Source organism: Dendrobium catenatum, unplaced genomic scaffold (genome assembly GCF_001605985.2).
Source record: "Dendrobium catenatum unplaced genomic scaffold, ASM160598v2 fragScaff_scaffold_974, whole genome shotgun sequence".
Lineage (NCBI taxonomy): Eukaryota > Viridiplantae > Streptophyta > Magnoliopsida > Asparagales > Orchidaceae > Dendrobium > Dendrobium catenatum.
This window is the reverse complement of record NW_021319436.1, coordinates 1,502,054-1,520,012: the sequence shown is the minus strand read 5'-3', so window position 1 is coordinate 1,520,012 and position 17,959 is coordinate 1,502,054. Positions and strand designations below refer to the sequence as shown.

Below are 17,959 nucleotides of genomic sequence, written 5' to 3'. Positions count from 1 at the left end.
GAGAATCCACCAAGGATGTAAGACCTTTCCGAGGTTGTATGTCGGAGCCTTTGCTCGACGACGTTAACCTATGTGGAAGAGGTCTAATCGGATCCCCTTGGGATCAATTTTGTCTTGATTTGGAAGGGGGAGAATGCCGCATGTATTCTGTATCAAAGGTAAATAATGGTCTATCTTTAGACCGTTATTGCCTTTTTGAGGTCGAGATTAAGACATTGCCTAAGGAGTAGAAGTTCAGTAAGGGACTGTATATGACTTTCAGAAGTATCCTTGCATTTGCCGGGAGTTCCTTGAAGTATCATATTGATATTGAAAGCATTGGAGGGATCTTCTTGATCATAGTTGGAGTCAAAGTTGCCCCCATTCCAGATCTAATTTCCATGAAATTGATGAAGCAATGGCTGAAGTCAGGAAGTTGACATTATGATCTTTTGAGGTTGGAGCAAAATTTGCCCCCTAGTCGGAAATTACTTTTCATGAAATTGATGAATGACTGATGTCAGGAAGTTTCCATGAACGTCCTTTTGAGATTGGAGCAAAAATTTGCCCTTAGTCGGGAACCAGGTTCCCACAGACGGCGCCAAACTGTTGCGTCCTGGAATATTCGTGGCGGTGGAGAAATATATGGTTTAACGTCTTAGCATTGTACGAAGATCCAGCACACAATCAGATAAGAGAGGGGGTGAAATATTCATAAGAGACAACAGAGTTTTTACGTGTGATACATCATCAAAAAATTATCTTAATTGGTGACGAATCTCGAGGCAAAACCAAAACCAGAAACTTCAAAAATTAAATCCGGGACCACGTGAACTCCGATTTCAGCGAGCTTACAGTCAAACTGAGCGTCTCAGAAATACGAACCCAACGACACCAAATTCAACTCGATCTGAGCCCAAATAGGTCAGAATCATGGACCCGAAGCGTTGTTGGAAGGTTCAAACCGCAATTTGAGATACCAAATGGTCTCCGATTTTAACTAGCTTATACTCGAATCGAACGGCTCGACGAGACAAATCCAACAAGCCCAAGATTGCCGAATTCCGACATCATTAAGGTCTTCAAATGTCCAATGAACTGTGCACGATCGTAGGATTCAATATTGGCCGTCCATTCGACCACTCCCTATTCGCCCCTGATCTCATGCCTATTTACGAGCTATGCCACTCCAGAAAATCTATAAATAGAGCCCTCATTCTTCATAAGAGGGGGGCCAAGCAAGAAGCAAGAAGCAAGAAGGGAAGAGAAGGAAGAGGAGGAAGAAGCTCCTCCTCGACCACTGACGGAACCTCGCCGGACCACCGCCGGAACCTCGTTGGACCACCATCGGAGTTCGTCGAACCACCGCCGGAGTTTCTCCTCACCACCATCTCAAAGCCCGACATTCAGGCCCGACGTTCAGGCCCGACGTTCTGCTCAAGGCCCGACGTCTTCATCTGAGGCCCTCACCTTCGCCAGAGGCTCTCACCTTCGCCAGAGGCCCTCACTTTTACCAGTGGCCTTCACCTTCACCAAAGGCCCTCACCTTTGCCAGAGGCCATTGTCTTCACTAGATCATCATCAAAGGCCGTGTGCTCCACCAAAACATCACATGAGGCCCAGACTTCCGCCGGACCACTACTTGAGGCCTTGAGCTCCACCAGGCCACCACCTGATGCCCACAGTTCTCCCAGAATACTGCCAACTACGATCTTTCCGACCTCCGTCGCCTACTATGATCCGTCCGACCTCCATCAACAGACAACGGTCTTTCTGACCCCGGTCTCCTGCCGACTATTGTCTTTCTGACCTCCGTCCCCTACTATGGTTCGTCCGACCTCCATCAACAGACAACGGTCTTTCTGAACCCGGTCTCCTGCCGACTACGGTCCTTCCAACCTCCGTCGCCTACTATGGTCCTTCCGACCTCCATTAACAAACAACGGTCTTTCTAACCCTGGTCTCTTGCCGACTACGGTCCTTCCGACCAAACAAACATGTATATGTAACTCCTACCATGTAATGCAATATATATGATGTATATTTGCTACATCAATACAAGGCCTTCTCCAAAGGAAGGGCCTCATTTGTAATCGACTACAAATACTAGTAGATTCATTCAAGCTGGGCCAGGCCCCGTGGTTTTTCCCCCTTTTCAGGGGTTTTCCCTAATTTTTTTTAATATCTTACTGCTTCAATGGTGTCATAATTAATTGATCTTTGGCTCGTCAAATTTTTTTCTTTAAGACATTCATTTTGTAATACACGTGAAATTGGAAAGTTGTTTGGTTAAATGGTCTCATAAAATTTCTAGGTACACTTCAAAGTGTTTATTTTTAGTGTAATTGGATTTAAGTCAAGAAATTTTACTCCTTTCAATGATAAATTTGGAGAAAATAGGGTTTAAAAATCCTTATAGTCCATTCTAAAAATTTCATGTTTAAATGTTCAGATGGTTTGAGATGCCAAAAAATTGCATCAAGATTCCTAATTGATTAAGGCTTCATTTAGGACGGCTATCTTACTGTTTTTTAAAGCAGCTTTTTAATATAAAAATTTTAATTTTTATATTAAAAAATGGCTTTAAGATGCAATAAAAAAGTCATCTCAAAGGAAGCCTAAATATATTTTTTAATTTCATATTAAGGCTTTGTTTGAGACATCAATTTTATTGTTTTTTGAAACAGTTATTTAGTGAAAAAAAATCTAATTTTAAAAATTTTAATTCTAGAAAGCTACTTTAAAAGCAGAAAGAAAGCCATTCCAAACGAAACCTAAATTTTCATTATTTTTAATATTTAAAACTCTAAGTCTAAAAATAAAAATTTGAATTTTAATGAGATTTAAAATTTTTAAAACTAAAATTTTTGAAACATAAAATTAAATTTTATAAAAATTACTGGATGTCATAAATTTTTGAATATCTATATGGATCTTCTATTAGGACATTGAACCAATCAATACTCCCTCGATCTTAATGTTTACTCTTCAATGAAGTTTTCATATTATTTGCGGAAAGCATTATTTACAAATATTAATTAAAACTCTTTTAAAAAAAAAGTATAATAGATGCTTTTTGAATGCTAAAAAAATATCAATATTAAATTCAAAATGTAAAAAAAAAAAAAAAAAAGACTTGAGTGAGTTCAAAAATCCCTAAAAAGGCTTACAAAGGCCAAAAAATGGATAAGGACACATAGGTGGTCTGATAGCCATCATTTAAGCTTCGTTTGTGACAATACTGTTTCTTAAAGTAATTTTTTAATATGAAAATTGAAGTTGATTTAAGAAGCAGTAAGAAAGCCATCCTAAACGAAGCATAAGGTTTCATTTAGGTAACTTTCTAATTGCTTTACTTTACATATCATAATCATAATTTTCTATTTGACCTTTCACAACCACAGTTTATAGGGCTGATTATCTTTGTCTAAATGTATTAGATCTTAAGAGTTGTATTTGTGGTTTGTAATTCATATGATGAGATTGAATTTTTTAATTAATTAATCTAATTTTAATTAAATCATATCTTAATTTGCTAAAAGTTACTTATAATCTTAAAGCAATTTTTACTACAAAAATTAAAATTTTTATAATAGATAGCTATTTTAAGAAGCAGTAAGAAAGCCGCCCCAAACAAAGCCTTAATAAAAAAAAATCATATTTCTATTAATTTAAATCAAATGAGTTGAAATTAAGCTAAATTACAAAAATCCATAGCCGAATATTAAGACATCTTCAGATTAATTAACCAAGATAGGGTTAGAGCAAGTTAAGAAAAATCCAAAGCTAGAGTTCCAAAACTCCATACAAATACAAATAATTCTTACTCACTAATCACATACCCATCCCATACAAAAAGACAGCTAGCAAGGTTGGCCACAAACGGCTCTTCTTCTTAAGTCAGAAAAAAATGAAAATGGAAAAATATACCTAAAAATATATTAGCATTTATAATTTTATGAAAAAAATTGTTTCAAAATTCTAAATATTATATATTATTTTCTTATATAAGTTATTCCTTATTATTTTTATTCTAATTTTTTCTTCTTTTTAATATTTTTATTATAATAATAGTTTAAATTATAATCATTTTTTCTCTTTCAAAATAATCAAGCCGCTCATGATCCGGCTCGACCCGTAAAGTAAAGTTCAAGTTAGAGCTCAATCTCACTCAATTAATCATGCTCAACCTTAAGATAAAGGAGACTTGAGCTCAACTTGACTCGATTAGAGCCCTAAACCAAAAAAAAAAACTCATATAGCATTTACAAGACGTATGTAGACCACCATATTAAGATCAAATAATTGGAGAAGTTGTTAGAACAATATAATGCTCTTACCTCATGGAGAGGAGAAATTATTACGTATGGACTATGATATCTTAGCATAGATGGAATTAATGTGGAGTTAGGAAGTTAGGTGCCTAACAATTTCATAATTATTTTCTTTCCTTCATCAATTATAATTCTTAAAATACTATTAATAAATGCTTCTACGATAACGCCCTGCTGAACTTTTATTTTATCCAGTGAACGTACGTTCCTCTACGTTCGATTCTGGACAAAAAAAGCGCAATACCGAGTACCGAGTACCGAGTTTTTTGAAAAAACTCGGTATTGCGCTGTTTTGGTCTAAAACCGAACGTAGAGGAGCGTACGTTCACTGGATGTAATAAAAGTTCGGCCCTGCTTGTTATGTTTATGTGTTGCTCATAGTGGTTGATTATATTGTAGACAAATTAGATGTTGTCAATGTGGAGTTGAATGCCATAATCGAGCTACTTGTAAACACAAATGCCCATCGCCTTCATAATTATTTTATTGTGTTTATCAATTATAATTGTTGAAACACTATTACTAAATTCTTCTACATTGAGCCATGCTTTGTTGTCTTTATGTGCTATACATATAGTACTTGTTTATGTTGTAGATGAATTAGATATAGTCAATCCGGAGTTAATGTCGTATATAATCGAGATAAAACTGGACAAAAAAAAAACGTTTAAACAAAAAGTTAACGCTTGATGATCAAGTTGAACAAGAAAATAATTTCTCCGTCCTGCACTGAAATCGGTGCGCCGGACAAGCTCATAAGATAAATTAATTAATAGAGATAATTTCTGTATTTTTCATTTAATATATTAATGAATAAATCAAAACAAGAAATGAACGTGATGAAACTCTATCTTATTTCGGGATGCCTATAGTTTTTTATAAAATTGATTGTGAAGCTGTTATGAGTAAAGTAGCTTAGATTTTATTTAAGAGGTTCAACCATTATATTTTCATTACTTTCAAGAAATTTTTTGTACTAAAAAGCTGGCGTAATAAGTATTAAGAAAACTATCTCAAACAAGATAAATTATTCCATGCAGAGGCCGGACGCAGAACGGTGTCCGAAGACCAACTAGAATGCGTCATATCAACGATTCGAGCCGCGATACTCATGAGCAATACCAAGTCGGGTACCAAGCGAATGGGTGATGTAGCGCATTCTCGTTGGTCTCCAGATGACGTTCAACGTCTGCACCGAATAATTAATCCTCAAACAGAGCCTTAACTATCTTAATTGTAAAAAATAATTTTCCACTCCAAAAAATTTTTAAAAAGGAATAAAAAATAGCAAAAGAAGTAATAGCTAAGCAATATTGCAGCTGCTACTTTAAAAACATAACATAACAGCTAGAGAGTTTTCCTAAACAAACTCTAATTCCCTTATATTTTATTATAGATTACATAGTAATTAAATATTTGAATTTTAAAAATATATATAATAATTTTTTCGATAGTAATAAAAATTGGGATGAAGAAGCCCCCCTCTATATTTAGACGCTCATCTCAGGTCTTTAATTAGCTACATCGTTGCATGCAAAGTGCCTCATTCGTTGGTATAAGTGGCCATGGCAGCGGAGAGAGAAGATGGAGTGAAGCTGATAGGATTATGGCTCAGCCCCTTTGTGCTGAGGGCGAAGCTTGCGCTGAACATAAAAGGAGTGGAATACGAAAACCATGAGGAGCTGAATACATGGGAGAAGAGCGAGCTGCTTCTGAAGAGCAATCCAGTGTACAAGAAGATCCCTGTACTCATTCATAAGGGCCGTCCCATATGCGAGTCCATGATAATCGTCGAATACGTAGATGAAGTGTGGTCCTCTGAGAGAAAGCAAATTCTTCCTGTTAACCATCATGAACGCGCAGAGGCTCGTTTTTGGGCTTATTATATTGATGACAAGGTATGCATCGGTAGTTTACTTTCTTTCGAAATACAAAATATTTTCTTTAATGGAAATGGATCTAAGAGTGGTCATGAGGAGAAAAAGGTTTTCACTAGCCCAGTCTTATAAGAGATTAATTATTAGGTGCGGAGTGAGGACGGATAGAACCGTCCGCAATAAGCATTAGCGGGTGCTCGGTACCGAGCAACCCTCAATGCTTGTGCGGACGGTGCGCACTCCGCACCTAATAATTTTTCCACTCTTATGCGCGCCTTCTAAAAAATTTTGTCCTGGAAGCTACTTTCTATAAAAATTAAAAAAAAAAATTAATTTTTCTATAACATTTTTATAATCATCTTTATAAAAAAATATAGTCATCACAAACAAATCCTAAAATAGAATCTTGTAAGTAAATGATGCTCCCAAAACTCAATTGTGTAAATCCCCTCATCGTCCATCCAACCCAAGGTTTAAAAATTAGGTTTAGGTTTTCAGAATTATTTTTAAATATAAAATTTTAATTAAAATATTGTTAAGAATTATGATTTTATTATTTTTAGATAAATAACTAAATTGGAGTTTAAGAATAAAAATTTAGGCCTAGTTGAGACGCCTTTCTTACTACTTTAAAAAAAAATTAGTTCAAAAATTTTAATTATCATATTAAAAAAATAATTTAAGGAGTAATATGAAAGCCGTCCTAAACGGAGCGTTAATCTCCCCATCGTAATTAGGCGGTCAACCAAATAATTAGTAGTTCTCGTGAGCTGTTTTACATAAAATTAATAGATTGATTATATTAGAATAGAGCATTCATGAACTGTTCTGTTGGAACGTAGCGGATATCTGTATTCGAAATTCGGATACCATTCATAAATTTCATCGAAGCTCTTAAAATAAGCAAAACTTTGTAAAAGGTTAAGGTTTTGTTTGGGACGGTTTTTTTAATGCTTTTTAAAGTTATTTTTTATTTTTAAAAAATAGTTTTAAGAAGCAGAAAGAAAGATGTCCGAAACAAAACCTAAGTTCTCAAATTATGAAATCCAAAATTGATTTGAAAGCGTCCCCTTTCGTATAAAAAATTACAGGACTATGAAAGCCTGAACCAGAAGCCTACAAGCACATAAGTTAAGCCCAATCAGGATAAGAAAATAAATTCTCTCACATCGTTGTGTGCTCATCAGTAGGGGTGTTAATTTCGGGTCACGGTTCGGGTTCGGGTAGAACCCGGAATTGACCCGGGTTCAAACGGGTTGACCCTAACCCTACCCGGGTAGTTAAACGGGTCGGAAATTCGTCGGGTCAATCTGAACCTAATCAGTTTTTCAAATGTGTGGGTCAACTCTGCGAAACCGAACCCGACCCGTTTTGGAAACGGGTCAGGTCTAACCCGAAAATTATGAGTTGGGTTCAGGTAGGATTTTCGTGTCGTGTCAAATATTGATACCCCTACTCATCAGCAAAGTGTGAAGGAGAAAGATGTTGATGCATTCTGCCCTAGATAGTGGCGAGTAGCTCATGGTGAGTCGCAATTTATGTGGTCCATACTATCCTTCGCTTTCCTGCGAGAGGCAACTCCCTCCTCACTATTCTCTGAATTAGATATTGATGAACCATGTCAATCCATCTCACTACGGCCTAATTGCCCGTTCGATCTCCTCATGCCTTCAGGTCTTCCCTCGGTTAAGGGACCATGTCAGTGCGACAACGCAGGAAGCCAAGGAGAAAGCGGTCATGGAAGCAGCAGCAGCGCTTCAGCCATTAGAGAAATTTTTTGAACAATCAAGTAAAGGAAATTCATTCTTTGGGGGCGAAGATATCGGCTTCGTCGACATTGCACTGGGATCCTTCTTGGCCTGGATCACTCCACTAGAGAAGCTGGACGGCATCAAGATTCTGAGAGACGACAATTTGCCCAAATTGACCACTTGGGCTCAGCATTTCTGCTCTCATGACACTGTGAAGGAGTTAATGCCGGACAGTGATAAGATGGTTCAAGTCGTCGAGTTCTTTCGCTTGAAGTTTTCGACGGCGTGATGAGTTCTGATATCGTAGTTGCAGGCTTCGATTCAGAGCAGCAAAGAATGTGATGTGTTCTGGTTATTGTCTTTCTTCTTCTTCTCAGTTCATTTAAGGCAGGAATAAAGTGTTTTGTGGACATGTTTAGGGTTGTTGAGCTTTCTCTCGTGTAATAAGAGTGTGTTACTAATCCTGGAAGTAGTTTGCATGCAATAAAATTTCAGAAGAGTTTATGATATGTTTATATATTTATTTTCTTATATATTTTTTTTATTTTTAATCATACTACAAATCAAGATTGAAAAATATTTGTTTAAAATAATAACATTTTTGATATACTCATGATAAATCATCAAAAATTTATCATGATCGGGCATGAATCTCGAGATAAAATCAAGTTGGAAACTTCCAAAATTAAAAGTGGGACCATCCGAACTCCGATTTCAGCAAACTTATGGTCGAATTGACGGTCTCGAAAATAGAAACCCATGCAACGACACAAAATTCGACTCAATCCGAGCCCAAATGGGTCCAAATCATAGAACAAAAGCGTTGTTGGAAGGTTCAAACCACAATTTGGATTACGAAACGGTTTCCAAACGTGACATGCTTATAGTCGAATCGAGCGGCTCGACTAGACGAATCCAACGAGCCCAAGATTACTAAATTCCGACGTCACTAGGATATTCAAATGTATAGTAGACGATCCACAAACAAGGGAGTCAAAATCGACCATCCATTCAAACCACTCTCAATTTGCCATTGATCTTCCTCTTATTTACATGCCTTGCCACCCTCATAAATCTATAAATAGATCCATCATTTCTCTTGAAAATGTGACACCAAGAAAGAAATCAAGAGAAAGATCAGAGATCGCTCTTGCCTCCTCGCTCCTCCTCGACCAACTGACACCGAGACTTCTGTCGGACCATCACCTGAGGCTCAGACTTTTGCCAGACCACCACCTGACACCGGAACTTTTACCGGACCACCACCTGACGCACGGACTTCTGCCAAACCATCACCTAACGTCCGGACTTCTACCGGACTTAGACTTGGCCACCTACGGTCCTTCCTACCTCCATGGTCGGATTATAGTCTTTCCAACCTCCGTTGCCTGCCGACTATGGTCTTTCTGACCTCCATCGTCGACTACGGTCCTTCTAACATCCGTCACCAGAGAACGGTCCTCCCAACCTCTGTTACCATACTACGGTCTTTCTAATCTCCAACGCTTGTCGACTACAATCTTTCCAACTTCCGTCGTATATCGACTATGGTCTTGCCGACCAAACATACATTTTTATGTAGCTCCCATCATGTAATGCGATCTATATGATGTATATTTGTGCCATCAAGCCAATGCCTTCTCCCAAGGAACGGCCTCATTTGTCATAGACTACAAATACTAGTGGATTCATTCAAACTGGGCTATGCCCCATGATTTTCTCTCTTTGTAGGAGTTTCCACTTAAAAACTATAGTATCTAGTATTACTGCAACACCCTCTCTTTTATATGTATGCATGCTGAATCTTTAGACGCTAAACTTTATATTTCTCAACCGCCGTAAATATCCCATGACGCAACAACTCTATCACAGATGTAAATTATATCTTAGTAATTATTTGATTGCTTGGAATCAGCAATGGCAAAAGATCAGTTCTTTTTGCGTTTTTGTATTAGAATAATGCAAAGGGTTTGTCATATGTAAAACTTAAAAATTTTATTGTCGTCCACTAATCACTATATATATAAAATTAAAGATATATTTTGGAGTGGTTAATAAAAATTTTAATTTAAGAGGAAGTGTTTGAAAATAAAAACTAAAATTAATTATCATGTATCTTTTTTGTTTCTAGAAAATTGTATTGAAGAAATCTCAAGAAAATGGAAGAATCTCCCCTAATTAGTTGTTAGTTGAACATTATTATAGAATTCCTTAAATTATGTTAATGCATGTAATGATTTTAGAATGGTTACAAATATAAACTAGAACTTTGGCCTTACTATTTTGATACGAGAGAGAAAAAATATAATGAAAGTTTTTCTTCCTTTTCATTCACAATATCCTCTTCTACTCTTTACAAACATTTTATCTCTAACAGTACTTCCAATCTTTTTAATCTTTTTGGAATTTTTGGGATCTCTTACATCTTGCAGCATTCTTTGAACTTATATTTCTTACTTCCTATTTTTTCTAGATTTCAAACTATTCTCTGGCATATAAAACTCTCACTCTCCACACTCACCGGAGCTCTATTCAATCCGACTAGCCAGTTTCTCATGATCTCCGGCTAAAAAGTAGAGTATTTTATATCCACAATTAAATTTGGATCCAACGGCTATCTTTTCTCTTCTGCCGACGTTGAGGCCATCTAGTCAAGTTCTTCACGCCCTATTCTATATGGCCTTAGGTTATCTCCTCTTCCCTTGTGCTCGAAACTTGTCAAGCACTTGACAACCCTCTTCTCCATCATTCAGAAGGAGATGTGCGTTAATTTTGAGATATTAAATAATTTTATTATTATATAATATTCATAATAAACGTTTGATATTAAATTCATCAATATAGATGTTTTAATTAGGTTGTCAAAATAGGGTCACGAGTTCGGGTTGAATTCGAAACTAATCTAACACTATTCGACCCGACTCGAATCAGAACCATTTTTGCAAAAAAGTTAGTTTTTTGAACCCTAACCCAACCCGACCTGTAAATATGCCGGCAGAGGCTCCATTCGCATGCTTATTCAAGCAAATGTAGGCCGACAGCAACAACGACAGCGGCAACTCTGGCAGCAGCGACACCTCGGCAGCGGCTCTTGTCATCGTCGTTACTTTCGATCCTCTTGTCGCGGTCACGGGTTAAAGCCTAATGCAGGCCAGTTGCGGTAGCAGCTCTCAGATGAACGGCAGATGCGATAAACGAAGTGACGAAGGTGAGAGATGAAGTGACGGACACAACCCAGGAAGATGGAGCGACAATGACGGTTCCTAGGTCAACTCGGGTTGTTTTCAGGTTTCCGGGTCAACCAAAATCCGACCCAATTTTACAAATGGGTCGAAATTTCTAACCCAAACTCGACTTGGTTCGAATTCAGGTTGATCTGAACCAAAATTTTCTTGTTGAGTTTCCATCAAATTTTCTGTCAAATATTGACACCCCTGATTTTAAATGCCATATGTATAAATCCTCCCACTTGCAAATGAAAGAGTTCTGGTGCGAAGAAGTTTAGGCAATCAAGATTTGCTAATGTTTTCAGATCTCTGCAGACTTAATTAATCAAAATATAAGCGCCATCGACTCGCAAGTCCACCTTTGATCGGTTTACAACGTCATTGCTGACGTTTATGTCGGCAATCTCTTGGATATATGCAGAAAAATAGGAGATCTGTGCTGCATTCGAGCTTTAAATAGAAGAAATTCAGATCATAAGTCTTATTATATCTGAAATCAAATTTCAGATCAAGAAATAGAATAGAATGGCGATAGAAAACGAGGTGAAGCTAATCGGGATCTGGTCGAGCGGTTTCGTCACGAGAGTAATGATTGCTCTAAATCTGAAGGGGGTCGAATACGAGTTCCTCCCAGATGATTTGTCGAACAAAAGCGAGCTTCTTCTCAACTCCAATCCCGTCTACAAGAAGGTTCCAGTACTCATCCATGGGGATAAATCCATCTGCGAGTCCCTTGTAATTGTCCAGTACATAGACCATGTCTGGGCTTCTTCTGGCCCTCGCATCCTCCCCGTCGATCCCTATGATCTCGCAATCGTTCGCTTCTGGGCGGCCTATGTCGACGACAAGGTACGTGCTGTATTTCTAATGAAAAGAAATTACCTTAGGACCTTAAGAATCTATTTGACTTGACGAGGAAATGAAATTTTGAGAAGAAGAAATTGTGTGAATTACTACTTTTCATTTTATCTGGTGGACTTGGAGAATAATGTTTTTTAATTTTTGAAAGGAGACAAGTTGCTTGTTTTGATCAATTTTCTTCCTGTTTTATGATTGAAATAGAAATGATCAATAAAAAATAAGAAACTTTATATACATATCACTTTATTTCATGATATTTATATATCTAATTCCTAAAATTTTAATATTATATGCATACCATCCGTAGAACAAATATGAGTGCATGGAACGGAAGTTTATAGGGTGATAGGGGTGATAAGAATAAAACATATGAATGATATATTTGTTATTAAAATTTTATATGAATAGTAGGAATGTAATATTAAAATTTTTAATGTTAGATATATAAATAACTTGAAATAAAGTGATATGTATGTAAACATCTTTACATAAATGAAATTAACTAAAGAATATAAGCCGATGAAACCGCACAAATTTTTGTTCCTTTTAGGAGTGTCAGTGTGCTTAGCCGGCTCGAGCTCAACTCCTTAACTGGCTCGCAAGTCGAGCTTATGAAGTCAAGATCAAGTTAAAAAATCAAGACAAGTTCTAGCTTTTCAAACGAGCTCGAGCTTATAAATATTTTAACTAGTCGAGCTGGAGCTAAGTAAAAACTAATTAAACAAGTTTCGTTTGATTAGGTAGATACTCGACTCGACTAGACTCATTTGCACTCCTAATTCCATCAGTTCTTTCAAAACAAACAGAGCCTAAGAGTGTAAAAAAAAAAAAAAACAGAGCCTAAGAGTTCCAAGTGATTTAAAGCTATAAAATAATGTTTTTTTTCAAAATAGTACAACATAACAGGCTTTCTAACAATACTCGGCAAGATAACATAACTCTCCTTGGGAGATCGGACTATCCACTAATACAAAAAGTCAACTACACAGTTCAATTAAAAAGCACATTTTTATGATTGTTCGAGTTCATTTTCCATTTTTTTTTTGCAGTTAACATCTCAGATTCGAGTGTTAATATTGAAAGAGGATGAGAAAAGCAAGGCAGAAGCGGCGGAGCAACTCTTTACCGCACTGCTGCTGTTAGAAGAGGCTTTTGTTAAGTGCAGTAAGGGAAGCTTCTTCGGCGGCGACACCATTAACTTGCTCGACATCACCCTCGGTTCCTGCATTAATTGGCTAAAAGCTATGGAAATTGTAACGGGAATAAACTTTCTAGATAAGACGAAGACTCCTCGGTTGGCTGAGTGGGCGGAACGCTTCTGCTCCGCCGAGGCCGCCAAGGAGGTGCTGCCGGAAGCTGAAAAACTTGTGGAGTACATTAAGTTTCTTAGGGCTGCTAATCGTGCTGCTGCGGTTTCTTCATCCAAATGATTTTTTTTTTTACATTCATGATTGCATTTATGAATCGCTGCGTGGAAAATAAATTAAGATTGAAATAGCAGTAAATCGATCGTTGCCGGTGACTGATCGAACTAAGTGCTTTTCCCATGTTCGAATTTTTTTTTTTTTAATTTTCTGAATTTTTTTATTATTTTAAATGATTTTTTTATTCATTTCGGAAGAGCATACACGAAATTAAGTTCATTATAATTATATATTATTTTTATAATTTATAATTTTTTTGATAATTTTTTTATTTCCTTTGGTTAATGTATTTTGTTCATTATTTTCGTTTGAGTAAACTTATCAGTTAATAAATTTTAAGTTTAGTTTAATTTTATTCTAAAGTTATTGCAATGTCAGGCCAATCTAATTTTCCAGAAGCTAAAAAAAGATTTAATTGCAAAAAATATAGAAATTGGCGACATTCAATTTAATCCCAATTGTAAAGGTCAACTTTTAAATTGGGGCTGAAAGCTGGAAAAGCTGAAAGTAACTCCATGAAGATGAAGAAGGCGCTGATCGATCTGAAAGCTAAACGCGGTGTCATCACTACTAATTTAGGTTTTTACAGAGCTTTTTCTAACTACAGCGGTTTAAACGCCTATAAAATTCGTCTGTATTTGTGTTCGCTAGAAAGACTTTGACAATCAACTGATGACAATCAACTGACATATGATTGTCAAAATTCACTACATAGAGCATAGAGAACCAGCATTCGGACCAGTGACCAGTCTTGAAGAACAAACTAAAAAAAAAATTGTTAACATAAGTTGCTAGCTAGAGAGGTTCCAGGCAATCCTCCAAACATCATTTATTGCAAAAGGTTAAAATGACCGAATTGGCGATGCGAAAACTGCAGTTGTTTTACAATAATAAGAAAAAGAAACGTTATTGGAATAGTAGGGAAAACAGTATACAGCAAGCCTTCATGTTTGAATTGTGCAAGTTAACAAGTATAGCTCTTCATTATAGATTTTTTTTCTTTTAGGAAATTTTGGGGAAGCCTGATTTTTATAAAGCTAAATAAAGTTTACAACAGATAATAGCAAATAAGAAATACATAAAAAATCTGAAAAATAAGAAACAAACGAAGAAAACAAATAGAAACCAACAGAGTACCAACTCTTCAAAACATACCAGAGAATAGCTTGGAAATAGAAGAATTGGACTCAGATTATCCAAAGCCAACCTTTATATTCCTCTAATATCCAAATGGGTCTTCTTGAAAAAATTTGGGTAGATTTAGTCTTGAGGCCATCCAGGCAACATGGTTGGCACAAGAACCTTTTTAGCTTCTTGAATTTGAATTTCCCTTGGTTTCCATGAAGGCCATCCAAGTGTTTAAATATAAATAGCTGTCTTTGATCATCATCGTCTCGATAGAATCAATCAAAAACTTACATTGCTAAACAAAAGTTCTTTAAATAACATAATTCTTTAAATCATTGATTTTTTCATTATTAGCCCTTTCAAAATCTTAAACTGAATAGCCTTCCTCACTTTACTGATTAAATAAGACGAATGCTGCCAATTCCTAAAAAATCGCTGTTATTCCTTTCTTTTCATAGATAATAGGTAACTCAGCACAACTACGTACACAAAGAGCTATGCTTTTTCCAAACCACCACGACTCCACAGCTATAGCCGTACAGAAGATGTACGTAAGTTCTCTTTAACTATTGAGTTGATAAACAAATCCTGAACAATTTAGACATACTTTGAATGCAATCCTTAGCAAGCTTAGTGTGAAGTGTAACTTAAAGAGAGAAAACGTTGGGCCTACTAAATCAAACAAACAGCCCCGTTTCAACCAAAAGAGCTTAAATTTATATGGATCAACACATTTTTTTTTTGGCAGATGCTGACAAAATCAATAGCTTCCACTTGGTTTAATGGTTAGCAACAGAGTAGTACTAAGTGAACCAAATCCAAATCCCAAATTTCATTAATTTCCTCAACTAGGGAATTTGGACAGAACTTCAAAATCATAGCACAGAATAAGAAACATGCCTTGTACCCTTTGACAAGAATTCATCAAGACTTCCTTGGAGTTACCATATTCTTAGCAATATGAAATGGTATAAAAACAATAAATCAAACATGTTTCAGCAGTAAATTTTTCACTATAACTAAAACAAGTAGCCATCTTAATTTGCATAAAATTTAAATTTTACAATCTATGCATGGAAGATATTGTTGGGGCAAATTCCCTTTAAAAATTTCTTCAAAAAAACACAAGATAAGCTAGCCATAAAATCTCTGTTTTTGAACTCAAGAAAAGAATAACGGAAGATTTTAGGAGAAAATATTAATCCATATGAAGAAGAGGAAAATAGAGGCGAAGAAGATTATCGAATGGAAGTTTTCCCTCACACTGAGTCGTGCCTCACGTTCAGTCTCCCGTTCGTGCAAGGCTTATTCGCCTCCGCCACACTCGTTTGCTCTTTGTACTACACGCAAGAACAAGAAAGGCTGACAAAAAGGAGACGAGGGAGAGAGGAGTACCAGAGCGTGTGAATCACGTCGGTTAAGGAAAGAAGCAGACGAAGAGGGATTCATCTAGGACGTGCAAATGATAGCAAGCAACAAAGGGAAGAGGCCATCGGCTTTTTGATATGTCGTGGATAGAACGAGAGATCCATGGTGTGTGAGGTAGAGCTGCTAGAGTCAGAGCTGTTCGAAATCAAGGATTTGGCCTTTCAGAGCGATTTAGCTGTCAAAGGAGTGGGAGATAGGACACCGAAGGGAGAATGAGGCAGGCAACTGGTTAATCGAGATAGAGGCGGGTGGGAGAGGAATAACGGGATCTTAAAATATGATATTTTTAAAAATTCTTTTTATGGTGGTTTTAAAATGTTGTTATTGAATGCTGCAAAAATTATTTGTTTTTAAAAATAAATTTAGCAGTAGTGAAAATCGCTGCTTATAACTATCTATATGATCTGTTTATTGCAGAAACATGTAGTTTTTAGTAGTGCATTTGGGATGGAGAGTGGCTAATTAGTAGTGCTTCACTACAGGAAAACCCCATATTACCGGCGGACGAAATCCGTCGGAAAACATAGATATTCCGACGGAACTATAAGTTTCCGGCGCACGTTTCGGCGGAAATTCATACGCCGGTTTTGGTCGCATCGATAAATTATTTCCGGCGCAAATCTTGCGCCGGAAATTTCTCCGGCGCAGTTTCCGACGAATTACCGGCAAAAAAACGGATTGTTATCGACGTTAAAAAACGTCTTAATTCCGGCGCCATATGCGCCGGTAATTAGCGTCGCATTATGCGCCGGCCAATACCGGTGGATAAAACGACGCAAAGTGTGCGTAGAAACCCCACGAACTCGCTTGCTACGCAAAGTATACGCCGGTACTTGCCGGCGGACTGTGCGCTGGTACATGCGCCGGTAAGTTCCGACAGAACAAAGACGACGGTACATACGATACGATTCGTTGTATCGTCTTTTCCGGCGAACTTCCGGCGCAAAATTTTCGTCGAACAATTCCGCCGGTTCCTGCGCCGTTTATTACCGGCCACAATTTTCCGCCGGAAAATCCGACGGTAATCGCGTGTTTTCCCGTAGTATAAAGCTAGACTTGGCCTACGTAATATCCCCTACTTAATAATTATCCATCATAAATCCATTGGCCATTAACACAAAAGGCAAATTGTTATTTTTTTTGGCAAAATTTGTCCGCTCTTGCTCAGTTATTTTCTAGTAGTTTGAAATATTAAAGTTAGCCTACATTGGGTCTGCAACTGCGAAAGAGTTTAGAAAGTGCTTGTTTATCTTTGAGTTCGTTTATTATTAGCTTATTTGTGCTATATTCGAGTTTTTATATTTTATGTTCAAATTTGGTTCATTTAACTTAATAGATGTTAATGTTTGATTTTGTATTTGGTTCATGTTGATTCATTTGGTGATTATAAAATTATTTTATTTTATAATGTACTTATTTTTTGATCATGGTGTGAAATGTAATGAAGATGGATGGTACTTCTGATTTACAAGACATGGGGAATATCAACACTAAACGGGAATGATCATCTATGAAAATGACATAGAAATGTAATTCTTGATTTGAAATGATTGGGGCAGGACCCCATACATTGGAGTGGATGAGTTCAAGTGGTAGTTTAGATCTAGAACTAGAATTAGGATATTGTAGTTTATGGCTTATAAGCAGAGCATAATGCAGAGAAGATATGTATGTTGAGTTTATTTGTTGACAGTGGAGATGTTTGCCATGGTTCTGGTGTGGGGATGACCAATTATGTTATGCCATATGGCTGCAGCTTGGTGATTATTAGATGCTGAGAATGCGTGTTGTTGAGATATGTTGGGATGGGCTGGTATAGGATAGAGTCCTTTATGACTGGGACCTGAAGCAATATTTTGTTTTTCTTGATATCCTTGACATGAAAATCATACACATCAAATGAAACAGAGATATTATTGTCTTTGGTTAGGTGATAAATAGAAAGAAGAT

At 36.7% G+C, this 17,959-nt stretch overlaps 2 protein-coding genes across 2 annotated transcripts in view; both read left to right on the top strand.

Annotated features, from left to right (window-relative positions):
* The window catches only part of LOC110101897 (glutathione S-transferase U17-like), an 11,162-nt gene extending 2,828 nt beyond the window's left edge, over window positions 1–8,334 (top strand). Inside the window, exons 2-4 of the mRNA XM_028697565.1 lie at window positions 504–564; window positions 5,886–6,211; window positions 7,796–8,334. Of these exons, the coding sequence (XP_028553398.1) occupies window positions 504–564; window positions 5,886–6,211; window positions 7,796–8,230 (822 nt within the window). The 3' untranslated portion in view covers window positions 8,231–8,334. The remainder of the gene's footprint in view (window positions 1–503; window positions 565–5,885; window positions 6,212–7,795) is intronic.
* Window positions 8,335–11,600: 3,266 nt separating this feature from the next.
* LOC110101865 (glutathione S-transferase U18-like) lies at window positions 11,601–13,493 on the top strand. The gene is made up of 2 exons (XM_020829940.2): window positions 11,601–12,017; window positions 13,079–13,493. The coding sequence occupies exons 1-2, from the start codon at window positions 11,694–11,696 to the stop codon at window positions 13,457–13,459; spliced, it is 705 nt and encodes a 234-aa protein (XP_020685599.2). The 5' UTR covers window positions 11,601–11,693; the 3' UTR covers window positions 13,460–13,493.
* The last annotated feature ends 4,466 nt before the right edge of the window (window positions 13,494–17,959 follow it).